Below are 15,378 nucleotides of genomic sequence, written 5' to 3' on the forward strand. Positions count from 1 at the left end.
CATAAAATCCGTGATCTGGTTCCGTCTGTAAAAGATGTGATTCCGGACATACAGTACCCTGGTGTCTACAAACTAAGTTGCCTCTGTGGTAGTAGTTACATTGGAGAAACCAAACGCCATGTCTCGGACCGCATTCGTGAACACAAAGCAGACCTTAAACACGGTAGGACCAACACCTCGGCCGTGGCAGATCACTGTTATAATTCAGTAGGCTCACATGACATTGACTTCTCCAAGACAGAGGTTCTTTGTAAGCCATCTGGCTACCATGAGAGATTCGTTCATGAGGCTATCCACATATACAAGCACAGAGACAATTTCAACCGAGAAGATGGATTCTGGCTTAGCAATCATTGGAAAGATTTGATAAACCATTTCAGGTCTTAATTGATTGTTCATGCTTACGGTGGCTTTCAGACAGCATACATTAATTTTTCGTCTCCCCCCTCTTTTCAGAACATAGATGGACTCGTCCTTCTAAATAAACTGCGAAATCGCTGCGCGTGGCGCTGATGGTTTAAATAAATAAATACGCCGTTTATAAATTTATGCAAACCGACACACCTGATGATGACCGTTTGTGTTATGGTCGAAACGTGAGAATTTTTATTTTTTATATATTTTACTATTTTATTGTTTCCCTTCAACGTGACTTTACCGAAAGAGCTAAGAATATGAATATAATGTTAAGTCTGTTGGTCACATACACCTCAAGTTTATCCATCTGAAATACTGTGGTCTGTGCCCACGTGCGTGGCAACTCCCGAGGACCTTGTTGTGGGCTTGCTTAGCCGTGAAGAGTTTACGATTTCTAGCTCGCTCAAGCCACTAGGGGCACTATCTCGCTTCTCCCTCGGTGTCTTTCACGCACACAGGAGGAGGTGAGTGAAGGCGATTGGTAATTTAAAGCTGTTGGTCACATTAAGGCCGTAATTATAATATGGGGGGGGGGGATACATACAATGAAACAAGGTAAAAAAAGAAAAAACAGCAATGGAATACAATACACTATTAGACATTGTAAAAAAAGTAAATAAAAAGTCCATCCCATGTGTTCGTGAATTTGTTTTTTTTATATTTTAGGCATGAACTGGCAGGAAATGAGTTTTAAAATTAAGATTTCTTTTTTTCTGTAGGTGGACCCACTGGACCCACTGGGAGATTTTGTCCCCTCCCCCAATGTTGACGCCCACGGCTACGGCCTTGGGGGTCACATAAACAAATAAACAATCTCAAGTTTATTCAACTCGGGTGGTCACCAGCTGAAACGGTACCGTGGTCTGTGCCCCCCCACCACCCCCCACGTGGTGCCAACTTAACCGAGGGGGGGCCTTGTTTGGGGCATCTGTAACCGTGAAAAGTTAACGATTTACTAGCGCGCTCCAGCCACTAGGGCACGCTATCCCCGCATGCACACAGCAGCAGGAGCAGGTTGGTGAGGGAGGAGGAGGAGGAAGGGAAGAAGGAAGGAGAGAGGGCGACATGGCGGCCTTCAAGAACTCTGCCTCGCCCCAGCTACCGGACACGAGGCACGAGCTGAGCGAACTGGTCAAGAGGCAGCAGGAGATCGCGGTCAGCGACGCACAACAAACAACAACCACCAACAACAACCACCACAACCACCACCACATCACCGGGCCCTAGTTGTGAATACAATAACGTTGCGACTGCTGCCGTAGTATCGATGACGATGAATTATTTTTTTGTAAGTCGCGTTCGTTGTGTGTGTGGGTGGTGGGGTGGGGAGCGGTGGTGCAGCGGTGAGCGCGGTTTGTGTATCACGTACGAGTTCGACTCCCACACCGGGGACGATTTGTTCGAACCGCGCCTCACCCCCCACTCGACTCCTTTAGGTCAACTCGGCCTTAAACAACAACACAACAAACCCTACAGCAAAGACGACGAAGCGGCCTTGGCGCTTTTGCTCAGCGCTACGAACCCGGCGACCCGAGTTCGAGGCCCGCTCGCGGCCGCCAACAACAACAACAACGCGCCCGGTTGACGATTATCTGAAGCGGTCCCCGGGCCTCCCCCTCTAGGTCGACTCGGCCTGAAACGAGAACCTTGGTTGCGGCGTGTGAGTGAAACGTCGCCGCTGGGGGAGACAAAGGCGGCCGGGCGTGGTGCTGGTCACCCCCCCCCACCTCGTGTGCCACGGTGCCGGTGGTCTTCGTCGGCGCTGCTCGCTCACGGCACTTGCCCCCAGCAGCCTGTGCAGGCTACACGGGGATCTTTGCCTTTGCTTTAGTGCAGTGCGCCACGGCGTGCGGTGTCGTAGAGTACTGTGGAGACCATAGATCACTTGATGTCGATTATAGATCACTTAATATCGATTATAGATCACTTAATATCGATTATAGATCACTTGATGTAGACTATAGATCACTTGATGTCGATTATAGATCACTTAATATCGATTATAGATCACTTGATGTCGATTATAGATCACTTAATATCGATTATAGATCACTTGATATCGATTATAGATCACTTAATATCGATTATAGATCACTTGATGTAGACTATAGACCACTTGATGTCGACTATAGATCAGTTAATGTAGACTATAGATCACTTGATGTCGATTATAGATCACTTAATATCGATTATAGATCACTTGATGTCGACTATAGATCACTTGCTATCGACTATAGATCACTTGATGTCGACTAGATCACTTGATGTAGACTAGATCACTTGATGTCGACTATAGATCACTTGCGATCGACTGAGTTGCTACTACATCATAACACACGTTTATGAGGTAGTAATGAGTAATAATAATGATTCGTTATCGTATAATAGGTTACAATAATTATGTTTCGTTATCGTGTGTATAAGCTACTTTTGGTAATAACGTGATGATGGTGATGATGTCTGCAAATATAATAATAAAAATTAAGAAGATGTTTTATGTTAAGATGTTAAAACACCACAATAGAAACTTTTTGCAAGGAATCAAGTTTAATGGATTTAGACAATTCCCGAGAACTTGGTTGGTCTCTACGTTAACCACAAAATGTAGCTATTTGGTTTTTAAACATTATGTTGTCCCCAACGTCGTCCCCAACGTTGGGGACTACGTTGTCCTCAACGTAGTCCCCAACGTTGCCCCCAACGTAGTCCCCAACGTTGGGGACTACGTTGTCCTCAACGTAGTCCCCAACGTTGGGGACTACGTTGTCCTCAACGTAGTCCCCAACGTTGCCCCAACGTTGTCCTCAACGTAGTCCCCAACGTTGGGGACTACGTTGTCCTCAACGTAGTCCCCAACGTTGCCCCCAACGTTGTCCCCAACGTAGTCCCCAACGTTGGGGACTACGTTGTCCTCAACGTAGTCCCCAACGTTGCCCCCAACGTTGTCCCCAACGTAGTCCCCAACGTTGGGGACTACGTTGTCCTCAACGTAGTCCCCAACGTTGGGGACTACGTTGTCCTCAATGTAGTCCCCAACGTTGCCCCAAAGTTGTCCCCAACGTAGTCCTCAACGTTGGGGACTACGTTGTCCTCAACGTAGTCCCCAACGTTGTTAACGGGGCCCTAGGTGATAGGGGGGTGGCCGAGAACCCACAAAGCTGTGGACCCACACGGTTTAATACTCTGTGTTCTTGTACAGGGGAATTGAGTTTTTTAGGTCCACACGGCGCGCAGCCGTTTCAGTGCGGGCAACGACGAACACAAATCATTCGTAAGGTCATTTGTGTTCTCTTTGCGTTGTGTTTCTCCCTTGTGATGGGACTTTCTTTTGGGATGAACGTTGAGATTTATAAGGGGGCACGTGGTGACCCAATTAGGTTCTGAATTGGGTTGTAATAAGATGAGCGGCACTGATAAGGGGTTGACATGTATGGCTCTATTCACTGCTGGATGAAGGCCTTTCTCCCCCAGGAATGTCGCCATCTCGCGATACCGAAATCCAGAGAGGATCTTCCTTCGGGCACGTCGGCTGATTTTTATCGCTCCACGTTTCTCCACAACGGGATGTGGCTCTAATGGGCATTATTCACGAGCGCCGCAGAAACCCAGGCTGTTTTTGACCTATTCGTATTTTTTCACACTGTGATTCCCGCCAAAAAAAGGGTCCCGTTTTGTTGTAGCCGCTCGTCTCGAGCTATAAATTCTCTCTGATAGTGCATCGTCTTTGTGCTGTTCGCCTTGTGGCGTTCTCTTGTCTGACACTGGTGCTGAGGCTAGGCCGTAAAGAAGTCTGCTGTCTCTGGTGCAGGCCATCGGTTTCAAAGACGGTGCCCATGTTCGTTTGCACGTTCACCACAAGTACCGCGTGCGTGGTTAATGCAGTAACTTGATTCCTCGCAAAATGTTTTCTATTTGGCGTTTGAACATCTTAACACCCTATACTCCTTGGTTCTCTCGGTAAAGTCACGTAGGTAGAAAAATAATTATTTATTAGTTGGTCCAGATGTCTGTGACCCCCCCCCCCCCCACTAGCATTTAATTATCTAAAACTGAATTGATTGATTTTTTTTAAAGTAATGTTTATTTGAAACATGAATTAATACGCAAAGAGTATGGATTCCTGCAGTCGCGAAAGCTTCAAATCAAGATCTTAACATCTGTTTTATTGCCATAAATTATCTCATACTTTGACACTGCCAAAAAAAGGTCCCAGTGTTCAACTTTGTTTTGTTTTGGCTCCTATATACCCCCCCCCCCTCGCCAGACCCAATGTGGTTCGGAGGTAATACATGTATGAATAATGAACGTCAATATTTTAGCCAATTCATTTTGTGAGGTATCCTAACTAGCTTCTAGTAAACTGCAAGCGAATAAAACGAATTAAACGGACGCTCTGCACGCATTACGTAATTTTATCGCGTTCCCTGCTTACTCTTGTGAACCCACATTGTTGACGATCGGTGAGTTTATAGAAGGTCTTTTATATTATTCTAGGTTACCATGTGGATTTAAATGTTGTAGTTATTTTATATTGGCAGATACGGTTTACCTATGTTATTGTACAGGGTAATTGAGTTTTCAGGTCCATGCAGCGTACAGCCATTTCAATACGGGCAAAAATAAGTATTTTGTCTATTTGGTTGTGTTTCTCCCTTGTGATGGGACTGTAGGATGAACGTTGAGATTTATAAGGGCACAGGGTGACCAATAAGGTCTGAATTGGTCTGTAATAAGGTAGGCACTGATAAGGGGTTGACAGGTATAATGATGTAAAGCGTTCGTGACTGCAGGGATTCACATTCTTGGTTCTTTCGCTAAAGTCACGTAGAAGGGAAACAACAAAATAATAAAAATGTAAAACAATACAATTCTCACGACGTTTCGACTGCAACACAACCAATCATCATCAGGTGTGAAAACCACAGCAAGAAAATTTGAAAAAAAGTGGCGGGTTTTTTTCCTGCTGTGATTTTCACACATGATGATGATTGCTTGTGTTGCAGTCGAAACGTCGTGAGAATTTTATTGTTTTATATTTTTATTATTTTATTGTTTCCCTTCTACGTGGCTTTACCGAAAGAACCAAGAATATAGGTATAATGAGATAATTTAATTTCATACATTTATAAATCACCTCACGTTACCTCCTGGGACATTGCCACGTACTCCCAAGGAGTCCACGTAACCCCGGTTGAGAACCACTGGCTTAAACTGATCACCGCTTTGGGAGGAACAGCCAACAATGCTTGTCCTGTGGAAGTACTTGCCATAGGAATGTGACATTTTCACCACTGGCTTGGGGCCTGGAAAACGGCGGACGGGCACGGCTGCATTTCTCGGTTGAATGTGAAACTACTCGACATCATCAGCTATGGGTCACTCCACTGTTGGATGAAGGCTTCCTCAAATCGCAACCATCTCGTAATCCGCCTTTAATTATGCATCCAGAGCACCTGCTCAAGAACTGACCTCATCACTCCACCTTCCCGGTGGACGTCCTCTCTGTCGAATTCCATCCCTCGGCTGCCACCCTCCTCCACTTGACATCGACCCTTCGAGCGAACTTCTCCTGGGCACGAGGCTCGTTGACTTGCCTAGCAATTGTGTCCGATGACATTAGTTTGCATCCATTCTATTTTTGAAATTGATTTCTTTTTTTGTGTTTTTTTTACAGGAGACTCTGAAAAATCTTGAGCGGCAAATCTACGCATTTGAGGGGAGCTACCTGGAGGACACGCAGGTGTATGGCAACATCGTGAGAGGATGGGACCGCTACCTCTCCAACCAGAGGCAAGCGAAACTAAACTATTAAGCTAAACTACTTTTTTATTTTACCAGTTAAGGCCCACTGAGCTATATAACTCGTTTTCAGAAGCGACCTGGCCACAAATGATAGCTCAACGAAGTGGCTGATCTTGTGGAAATTTGTAGCGGACAAATAACTCTAAACACATGTTGATTCTAAATGTGTAGGGAAAAGCTGGAGGACTTGGAGGAAAATCCACGTGACCACGGGGAGAGAGACATGCAAGCTCTATAAATATACAGGCTTTCGGGTCAGAATCGAGCCCACAAGCTCCTGCATACCAGGCGAGATAGTTAATATCTCATCACCCAACAGGCGGTGGCGGATGTAGTAGAATTCCACCCGTCCTGGTTTCGGTGTGCTCTCGTAATAATTGTAATAAAGGTTTAGTTTTAGTTAGCGTGTCATCGTAGTCCATGCAGATTGCAACTAACATTCTCTGAGGAGGCATAGACACGGGCTGGAAGGCAGCAGCCAGGCTGTTAGCCGGCACCCACCGTTGCCCTGCCCTATGAACACACAACTCAAACCAATCACGAGTGTCATCATGGAGAATATAAATAACAAAGCAGATAAGTAGACAATGTCCCTTCACGTAAAAAACAAGTATATCTTATATAACGCAAAAGCAACACGGCCTTCTTGGAGTGATGATTATTTTGAGTTGTGTATTATACAATTTTGTGTTGGACTGTATGTGTGTGCGTGTATATATAGTTTAATATCTGCGAAGAAGATGGGTGTGGATGTTATTCAAACAAACGCATGACGTATGTATGCATGTTTAACTTCTTTTGCCACCGTACATAGACAATCATGATGACCGGAGGTGTGGGGGGAAGGACAACAGACTAAACACACAAAGCAGTTATCAAGAAATGCCTTTTCAATCTAGATTTAAAAGTGTAAAGCTCCAATGGCTTCCTAATATTGGAAGGGAGAGTGTTCCAGACGGCCGCAGAAGTGCATCTGAAAGCGTGCCACGCAGTGTGACCGTCTTTGTTCGATGTCTAGCTAAAAGCCGTCGCTGCGAGGATGGATGACGGGAGTTTGCCTGATGGTTTATGCTCCTTGTCCCGTGCGTGTAAAGGGATTGGTGTGTGCGCGTGCTTTGTTCTTTTGTGCCCTGCTCCCTGGCTCGCTGCACAGGGGTGGCTCTGGACCCGTCGAGAGGAAGAGCCGGAGGTTTAAAGAGGCAGAGAGATTGTTCAGCAAATCCTCCGTCACATCCTCAGCCGTGAGTTGGTATTCACCGCGTCTCAAAAAACGTTTTAAAGTCACAGATGTTCAAGATGGAGGTGGCCAGAGGACGGCTTGGGGAATTGGATACTGAACCACCACTGTTGATTTTATGAGTTTGAGTCTGGGTTTCAACCATCCATGATTAAACCGGGTTCTTATGTTTTGGAGCACTCACTCGAAGTAGCACGTAAAGAAAATACATTTGTTGTTTTTATTCAATTAATTTGTCTAAATTCCAGGTCTGAGAAAGTATTGGGTTGCCTTTTGTGCATTTCTCTCAAGTGGGAAAGTGGCGCCTCCTACCAGGTCACCTATAGGGATCTCAGCAGTATTTCTGTAAAGTCCGCTTCTGCGGGTTCTTCCCTAACACTCGGGGACATGCCCTGTTCTGTGAGATTTCTGAATGGATTCATCATTTGCCCCATTAACTATCTGAACACCTCAAAACATGCCCATTCAAATGTCAAGACTTGAGAGACCAGGATAAGTTTTAATTGCAGGAGTGGCATGCGTCACCAAAATGACAATATAGAAAATAATAAAGTCAAAACAATAACAACTGTATCATGATGAGGAATACAAAATATTGCAAACATAATTCCCTGCAGTGCGCACTGTAATGGGCAGATTACCTCCAGAATGAATAAAGCGCAAGTTACAAAGCCAAGCTGCAAACATTAAACATAAAGATGCTGACTAATAGTACTCGTATATGTGAACAAAGTCGATCGGGTTTTAAAACGTGTATCGCGTCTTGCTTTTTTTCCCCGCAGGCTGTGGGTGTAGTTGTGAACCAAGATGGAGCAGAGGAAGATAAGAGTGAGTGTTCGTTGTTCCTTCATCAGCTCTTAAGGGTTTATTTTAAACCAAAGTCCCACTGTGGGACTACACGGTGGGCAGCAGAGGGCAGCACAGCCAAATCCATTGCTGTAGAGCAAGTCCTTGTTTAACGCGCGAGCAGCAGATGCGTTCCTGAAAGTGCCACGTGAAGCGAAAACGCATTCAGCGAGGAGTTACTGTAAGATGGCGGGACAAAGAACTGAGATGAGGATATTGTATCACTCTGCACATATACCAAGAATTCCCAAAGCACTCGAGCTCCAAAAAGTCACAATCGGAATCTTTATTTATATTGGAGGAATCCGATGAGCTATAAAGCTATTTTTCACAGATGTCCAGTAGTTCATCGTCGACCGCTCAGAAGCTGCGTAAAAAGCTGCATGAAAAGTGTTCGCTCGTAGAAGAGCCATGTTAATTAGGAATTGAAGCTTTGGTGACTGCAGAAATCACTATACTCATTGGTTTTTTTCGGTAAAGTCACGTGTGTGGAAATGAATAAAAATAAAATAAAATAACCCGTCACTTTTTTCAAATTTTCTTGCTGTGGTTTTCACACCTGATGATGATTGATTGTGTTGCAGTCGAAACGTCGTGAGAATTTTATTGTTTTATATTTTTATTATTTTATTGTTTCCCTTCTACGTGACTTTACCGAAAGAACCAAGAATATGAAATCCTGCAGTCACGAAAGCTTTCAATCAAAACAAAATAAAATTCGATTAAAATAAATTACGACGTTCGCGAACGCGACACCTGACGATGAGCGCTTGCGTTGCGTTCGCAAGCGGCGCGATTTATTTTGATCTAATTTTATTTTATTTATTTAAATTCGGTTTTATTTCCGCACACGTGACTTTACCGAAAAAAAACAACGAGCAAAGAACCGTGTTGTAGCAAAAAACGCGTTAAAGCGAGGACTTGCTCAACTGCACTGCTATGCTGCAACACCTGTGCCACTCCCGTTCAATCCCCACTCGCCAGCGGGGTCAAGTCTGGTCAAGTAACCCTCATGGCTCTTAAGAGGTGGGAGAAGGCCCTTACCATGTTAAAGTACAGCCGTCCGGATGCATCACTGTGGGGTAGGGTGCCACTCAATATGCAAAGTGAAAAGGAAAGTTTCAGTTTTTTGGGATCAGAGCCTCTTTGTTATGTTTGGTGTAAAAGTCAACGGCTGAGAATCCCAATGTAGTCTGTTCATATTTACAGGTTGCTCAGGCTCCCGTGTTCTCTACGTCTGTGTCTCTGCAACTAGCACTCTCCATGTGCATTGCCCAGTGTGCAGTTCTCAATCCCATTGAGGAGTCGCGATAAATATCAAGGCGTTGTCTCCAGAACTCGTAGTGGTGCTGTTTAACGGGCACATTAATAAAACCTTGAAAACAACGAACTCGAATTTTTAGTGGCACGCTAATGTGGGGCCATGTTCATAGGCAGCACATGTCAGCGCAGCTAAATCAATATCCATGCAGTGCATCTATGCTCCCGCATGATTGGAGGAAAAGCAACTGCAGAGCGATAGCTCGTCATACTGGCAGACAAGTATCCACTTGCGCGCCGGTGCTGTGTACACATTGTGATGCACAGGGATAGTTGACGAGGGGGGGGGTTCCCCCCCGTGGTTGTACTGCGGCGCAACGCGCCTTGAATTGCTGAGCAATGGAGGCAAGAGCGCCAACTCTAGATGCAAATCCTGACCCTCGTTCTCCTTGCCGCGCGCTTCAGCACCGACGCGATCGCTTTCGCCTCTGCCGCAGAAGAGAAGCTCGAGAAGGAAGAGCGCCGCGAGGAGAAGGTGAAGCCAGCGCCGGTGGAGGAGGAAGCGGCGGCGGTGGCGCGGGAGTGCGAGCCGGAGCCCGGCGAAGCCGAGGCCGCCAGCGACTCGCCCGCCAAGCCGACGGACGGCGGAGGCGGCGTTGGCGGCCAGCCCGAGCAGCTCGCTCCAGCAGCGGCAGCAGCAGCAGCAGCAGCAGCCGCCACTGCCCCGCACGGCAGCCACAAGAAGAGGAAGCACAAAGCACGGCACCGGTACGCCGCTGGTGTGACCGCTCTGACGCCGCCACTGTGTGCGACTGCCTGTGCTGGCGTGGTACAGCCCCCGGCGATGGTAGTCGCACGGGTGGCGTGATGGTCACGCGGGTTGGCATAGCAGTCGCGCGCAGGGCAACCCTCGCTTGTGTCTGCCTGTGTGGAGGGGAACCTGGTGGATGAGCAAGAGCCATCGGCAAACACCAATCACGTCATTTTCCCCCTTCGTTGGCTACGTATGGTGCGAAAGAAGTTCAACATACATATAACTACAGGGTGATTCGAGTCGCGTAAACAACTGGTAGGTTTTTCTTGCATGGAGAAACGAGCCACGTGGGGACGTTAAAGGGCTCTAATTTGTTGCTTTTGCATTGTGTTGCAGATTTGAGTGGAAAATAAACAAGAAACCCCGAAGTGTAAGTACTGCGTTGTAAATAGTGTTTATGAAATGGAAAGAGGTGAGGTAACGTTTATTTCATACATTATAAAATGTCATCGTCATCGTCAGCTACGATCAATCCGCTGCTGTGTGAAGGCCTCCCCTCTCGTGATCTCCCAGTGGATCACTCCTTCCAGTTCCCGGACACGAGCTGATTTTGTCACTCCGTCTCCGTGATGGACGTGCTGTGGGGCGCTTTCCTTTCTCTGGCTGCCACTCTGTTTCAACTGCTGTCTGACTTTGGCGTGTTTTTTTTTTAAATAATTGCATCAATATTAAAGGTGAAAGCTATGCATATCAACAAATACTGCAATGCCAAAAGGGCAAACGGGACAGGTGAGCAGATCGACAAAATACATTTCTAACAACAAATTCCAAAGACCAACTTGTCAGATCTCAAGCTAAGAATCATTGAGCCTTGTTTAAGACTTGAATTCTAAACTGCCTGGAAATACCAGCCATTGTAGACTTGGGTTACTGGGTGGCCAGAAGATGGCAATGCATAAATGTGTCTGTAAATCCATCTGCGTGGAGCTTTGAATGTTATCCCCTTTAATTGCCTGGTGGGCTATCCATGGGTACTCTGGTTTCCTTCCACAAGCCCAACGCTTGCGGAACACGTGTCATCGTGACGGCCTGTGTTCCACCGTGCATGTAAATGTAACACCGCATCCGATGATTGAAGTCACCTAAACACACACACACGGGGTGAGGGAAGGCAAGGAGAAGTCGCCACCCTCGATTATCCTTCGCGAGTCGTTGCTCAACAGAATCCCCTGTGCAGAGCGTGGGTGGTGCGCGGTGGAGAGGGATGAGTGGAATCGTGTAGAGTGGGAGGGAGCCTTGGACCTGTCCGTGGGTAGATAACTTAAGACGATGATAATGACGACGACGATTTTCACACCTCTGATTACTACTGTTCGCTATGAACGTTGTGAAAGAAGTTCTACATACATGATGATGATGATGTTTCTTATGCTGTCTTCACAGTAAGATGAAGGATTTCCAGCGAGCTGGGTGAAGCCGTTGAAGTGATCTCCGCCTCTACCCTTCGTGAAAAAGAGTTTGAACATTTCCCCTGTAGCTTCTGTTAATGATCACTTTAAACGGGAAAAACAAGGAGCTCTAATCTAGATTTGAAGTTTTCATGACTGCAGCGATCCATACTCTTTGGTTCTTTCGGTAAAGTCACGTAGTAGGTATAAAATATAATTTTATAATTTTATTTTATACCTACTACGTGACTTTGCCGAAAGAAACAAGGAGCTCTCCCATGTGTTTTCTGGTTGTGTTTTGGGAGCGTCAGGAACTGAATTCAGTTAGGGCTCATCGTGCCGATCAACGTTGCGGTACGGAGAACCAGAAATTCAAGTGAGTCTGAATGCTTGGTGAATATAAAGCTATTCCGCTACGTAGGTTTTTGGGATTGTGCTAACGTAGAGCTCTTCAATGCGTTGTACCGCATCTTTTTTTTCCGATGTCCGACGTTTCGCGCCACGCGCTAGGACGTCATTGTGCAGAACAACGGGCGGCACAACCCCCAAACACATCGGAGAGCTGCACGTCGCAACCACGAAAAACTTATGCAGTGGTTACAACAACAAAAAAACCCTATGGTAAAGTGATAATCGTGAATAAGATGCAGCGATGAGCCTCACTGCAGTACATGCGCAAAGTTGCAGTCATAGCAAGGACATCGAATCCGTGCTGTGACGTGCAGCTTGAAAGCACAAAGAAGAAGGGGCCTTAGTGTCTTCCCAGCAATATCTTGTCTGCAAATGTTTCTCACTTGAGTAAGAGTCGCTGCAACAGTACTGAATGCTCTCTGATGTGTGATTAGGATTGTGCGCGTGGCACAATCTGAAAACACAAGGGAACCATACGGCACATCCACGAAATCCTACGCAACGGTCGTAGAAGTATACTGAATGCTATCAAGCAAAGAGCAGTAGTAATTTGCAAAAAAAATGTGATTCAACAGTAGTGACTATTTGTGTCTCAATGTTTATATTATAGTGGATACTCAGAGGCCTTCATCCAGTAGTGGATTGTTCATGACCAGGGGTGGGGAAACCAAGATAACAAGTAGAGACCTTTTTTTTCGAATTTGCTAAATGCATGTGAATCCGAGACGGTGGTCCTGAATAAATAACGTCTCGTGAAGTGGCCCTCAAAGAGCCGCATTCGGCTCTGGAGCCGCAGGTTTCTGACCCCTGATCGTGACCGTTGATGATGGCGGTGATGCCCTTAGGGTGGAGTGGTGATGCAGTGGATAGCGAGTTGCTGCGAACCCGGCCATCCGAGTTGAATTCCGTCTAACGTCGGTTGGCGAGTGATACCTGAGCTGGACCTGGAAAACCCTGCCCCCACACCTCCACCAACCCCGGTTTTGACTGGCGTGGTGAAGTATGGCCAAACAAACTCCCACGTCCAATCACGTGTGGGGAGGCGTTTATCCAACAGTCGAATGGCAAGGGCTGTAAGTCGTAAAAAAAAAATGTTCCTCAATCTTAGCTATAATTCCAAACTTTACCCTTGAATACCACATTAAGAAGCAAACTTTAGTTCACATAATCGTTATGCTTTACCAGTTATGAATGTAGCGGTCTTATTTACTTTTTTGCCGTTTGTTTTTCATCGCAGTGTCCGGCATCAGTTTGTAGAAAAAAATGTAATGACGAAGTGTGTGTTAGTGTCGAGCTTTTGTGTGCTTTCAACCAACGTTACGATCACGTGTCTGTCGGCGCTTGTGACGTCTCCCGTTACAGACATGGCAATGCATTAACAGCGCGTTGTGGAATCTCGTCGATACGACACGAGTTGGAGAAATTTGTTTTGTTTTTTTAAAGCTACCGCATTAATTACACGCAATAGATCTTTAACAAAATAAACTATTTGGTCATAAAAAAAATGTCGCGGTTGTCTTTTATTGACATCCCAGTGGTCGCGCCGTGCGAAACTGGCACACTTTTCAATCTCAGCTCGTGTGGTTTCCCCCCTGATAAAGGCTTTTACGGTACAATATGATTAATTATGAATTTTGGTTCAGGTCTGTTGGTACAATGTTTAGTTTTTAACTAACATGAATTTGGCATATTTGCCCACGTGACAACTTGATTTGATTGGCGCTGTCGGGTAGTGGAGGGTTATCGTTAGAAATCGACATGACTTTGACACGATCTGACCCGAAAGAAACCGATTACGATTCCTTAATGGAAATAGCCAATGCAGGACCCTCTTGAAAAAAAATGTATAGAGGCTCGGGGAGGTTTTAATGGGGAATCTAACTAATAATGTTACCATATTAAGCAATACCGATGTATATTATACCATACTGTAAAAAAAACATTCCTTTATACTGCACTAAAAGGTTTAGATGCTGCCATAGTGCAATGGTTAGTAGACTGGACTTGCAATCCAGAGATCGCAGTTTGATCTCCCCACGCGGTAGTTAAAATCACGGCGCAAGTTTCTAAAATCCCCCCCCTACCTCCATCCACCTAGCAGTATGAATACAGCACAATTATGTCGGATCAGGATTGTGTGTGGTGGGTTAAAGTCTAGGTCCTGCATGTATGTTGAACTTATTACGCACCGTATATAGCCAACCGTGCTAATTGGAGCTGCAACCTCATCCAATACGTATGGCCTGCGTGTAATATTTGGCCAATTAGTGGAGGCCCTTTTAGCTAGCAGTGGCGTGAACAAGTGCTGCATTGGCCGGGATGCACCCTTACCTTTTACAGCTTTCAGGAAATTTTGCTTCGTACTTAAAAATGCAGATTTGAAGTCTTTAATCCAACAAAGTTTAGTGGCCAAGTTTGGCATTTCATCAGCACGGTTGAATGTTATTATTCCACTTACATAACTACACTTTGGCCAAATCACAATGCCGTGATTTGCTCTGTGGACACGTAACCGTGTTCCCGCATTGGCTAATTCTCTGTGCTTCGTAAGCGGCTTAGTAAGCAGCTTCGGCATCTTGGTGACGGGAAGAGAAGGTCGTAATCCCGTGGAGGAATTCGCTTGCACCTCACTTCCAAGTACAATTGTGAAATTTGAGATTTAAAAAAAAGATACTTTTATAAAAGTTCACAATTTGCCAATTTTTGTGTGAACACTTGAATACTACAAGTTTATGACATCCTTTAAAAGATACACACGCGCTCAATTGGTATTCAGATTTCAATGTTCGGTCCCTATTATAGCAGTGGCGTAACTACATTATCAGCTCAGGGTGTGCGGCAATCGGTCAGGTGGGTCCCCAATATTCGATTTGTCTCGCACGATCCCACCAAGGCTATTGTAGATCGCGGCTACTTTTTGCCGAATCATATCGTCTTTACGCTCACGGTCTGGAACATTTTAACGCTGTATGGGCGCTCCTTCTTGGCATAATGCAGCCACTCCAGCGCTGTAGTATGGCGGTTGTCAAGAGGGCCCCCAGCTTGTTGCTTTGGCCACGGGGTGGGGGGTGGCGTCACCGGGTGGCTAGGAGATGTTAAATACCTCGCCTAGTCTACAGGAAGACGTGGGTTCGATCCCCGACCTTGACGCTTGTATATTTGGGAGTTTTCACGTTCTCCACGTGGTCTTGTGGATTTTTCTC

The 15,378-nt window shown here is 45.8% G+C and overlaps 1 protein-coding gene across 1 annotated transcript; it reads left to right on the forward strand.

Moving 5' to 3' along the window:
• The first annotated feature begins 1,394 nt into the window (after nt 1–1,394).
• LOC116950513 (chromatin modification-related protein MEAF6-like) lies at nt 1,395–11,960 on the forward strand. The gene is made up of 7 exons (XM_032968344.2): nt 1,395–1,572; nt 6,092–6,207; nt 7,373–7,460; nt 8,239–8,284; nt 10,060–10,330; nt 10,713–10,746; nt 11,760–11,960. Exons 1-7 carry the CDS (start codon nt 1,483–1,485, stop codon nt 11,760–11,762), a joined length of 648 nt encoding a protein of 215 aa, XP_032824235.1. The 5' UTR covers nt 1,395–1,482; the 3' UTR covers nt 11,763–11,960.
• The last annotated feature ends 3,418 nt before the right edge of the window (nt 11,961–15,378 follow it).

This window comes from Petromyzon marinus, chromosome 39, assembly GCF_048934315.1.
Source record: "Petromyzon marinus isolate PM22_M1 ecotype Great Lakes invasive population chromosome 39, UKy_Petmar_22M1.pri1.0, whole genome shotgun sequence".
Lineage (NCBI taxonomy): Eukaryota > Metazoa > Chordata > Hyperoartia > Petromyzontiformes > Petromyzontidae > Petromyzon > Petromyzon marinus.

What these genes read in the sequence shown, in the direction of transcription:
- LOC116950513 (XM_032968344.2), top strand. Translation starts at nt 1,483, where the DNA reads ATGGCGGCCTTCAAGAACTCTGCCTCGCCCCAGCTACCGGACACGAGG. An exon ending in CGCTACCTCTCCAACCAGAG is followed by an intron (nt 6,208 to 7,372) that starts GCAAGCGAAACT and finishes CTCGCTGCACAG; the next exon opens with GGGTGGCTCTGGACCCGTCG. An exon ending in AAGCACAAAGCACGGCACCG is followed by an intron (nt 10,331 to 10,712) that starts GTACGCCGCTGG and finishes ATTGTGTTGCAG; the next exon opens with ATTTGAGTGGAAAATAAACA.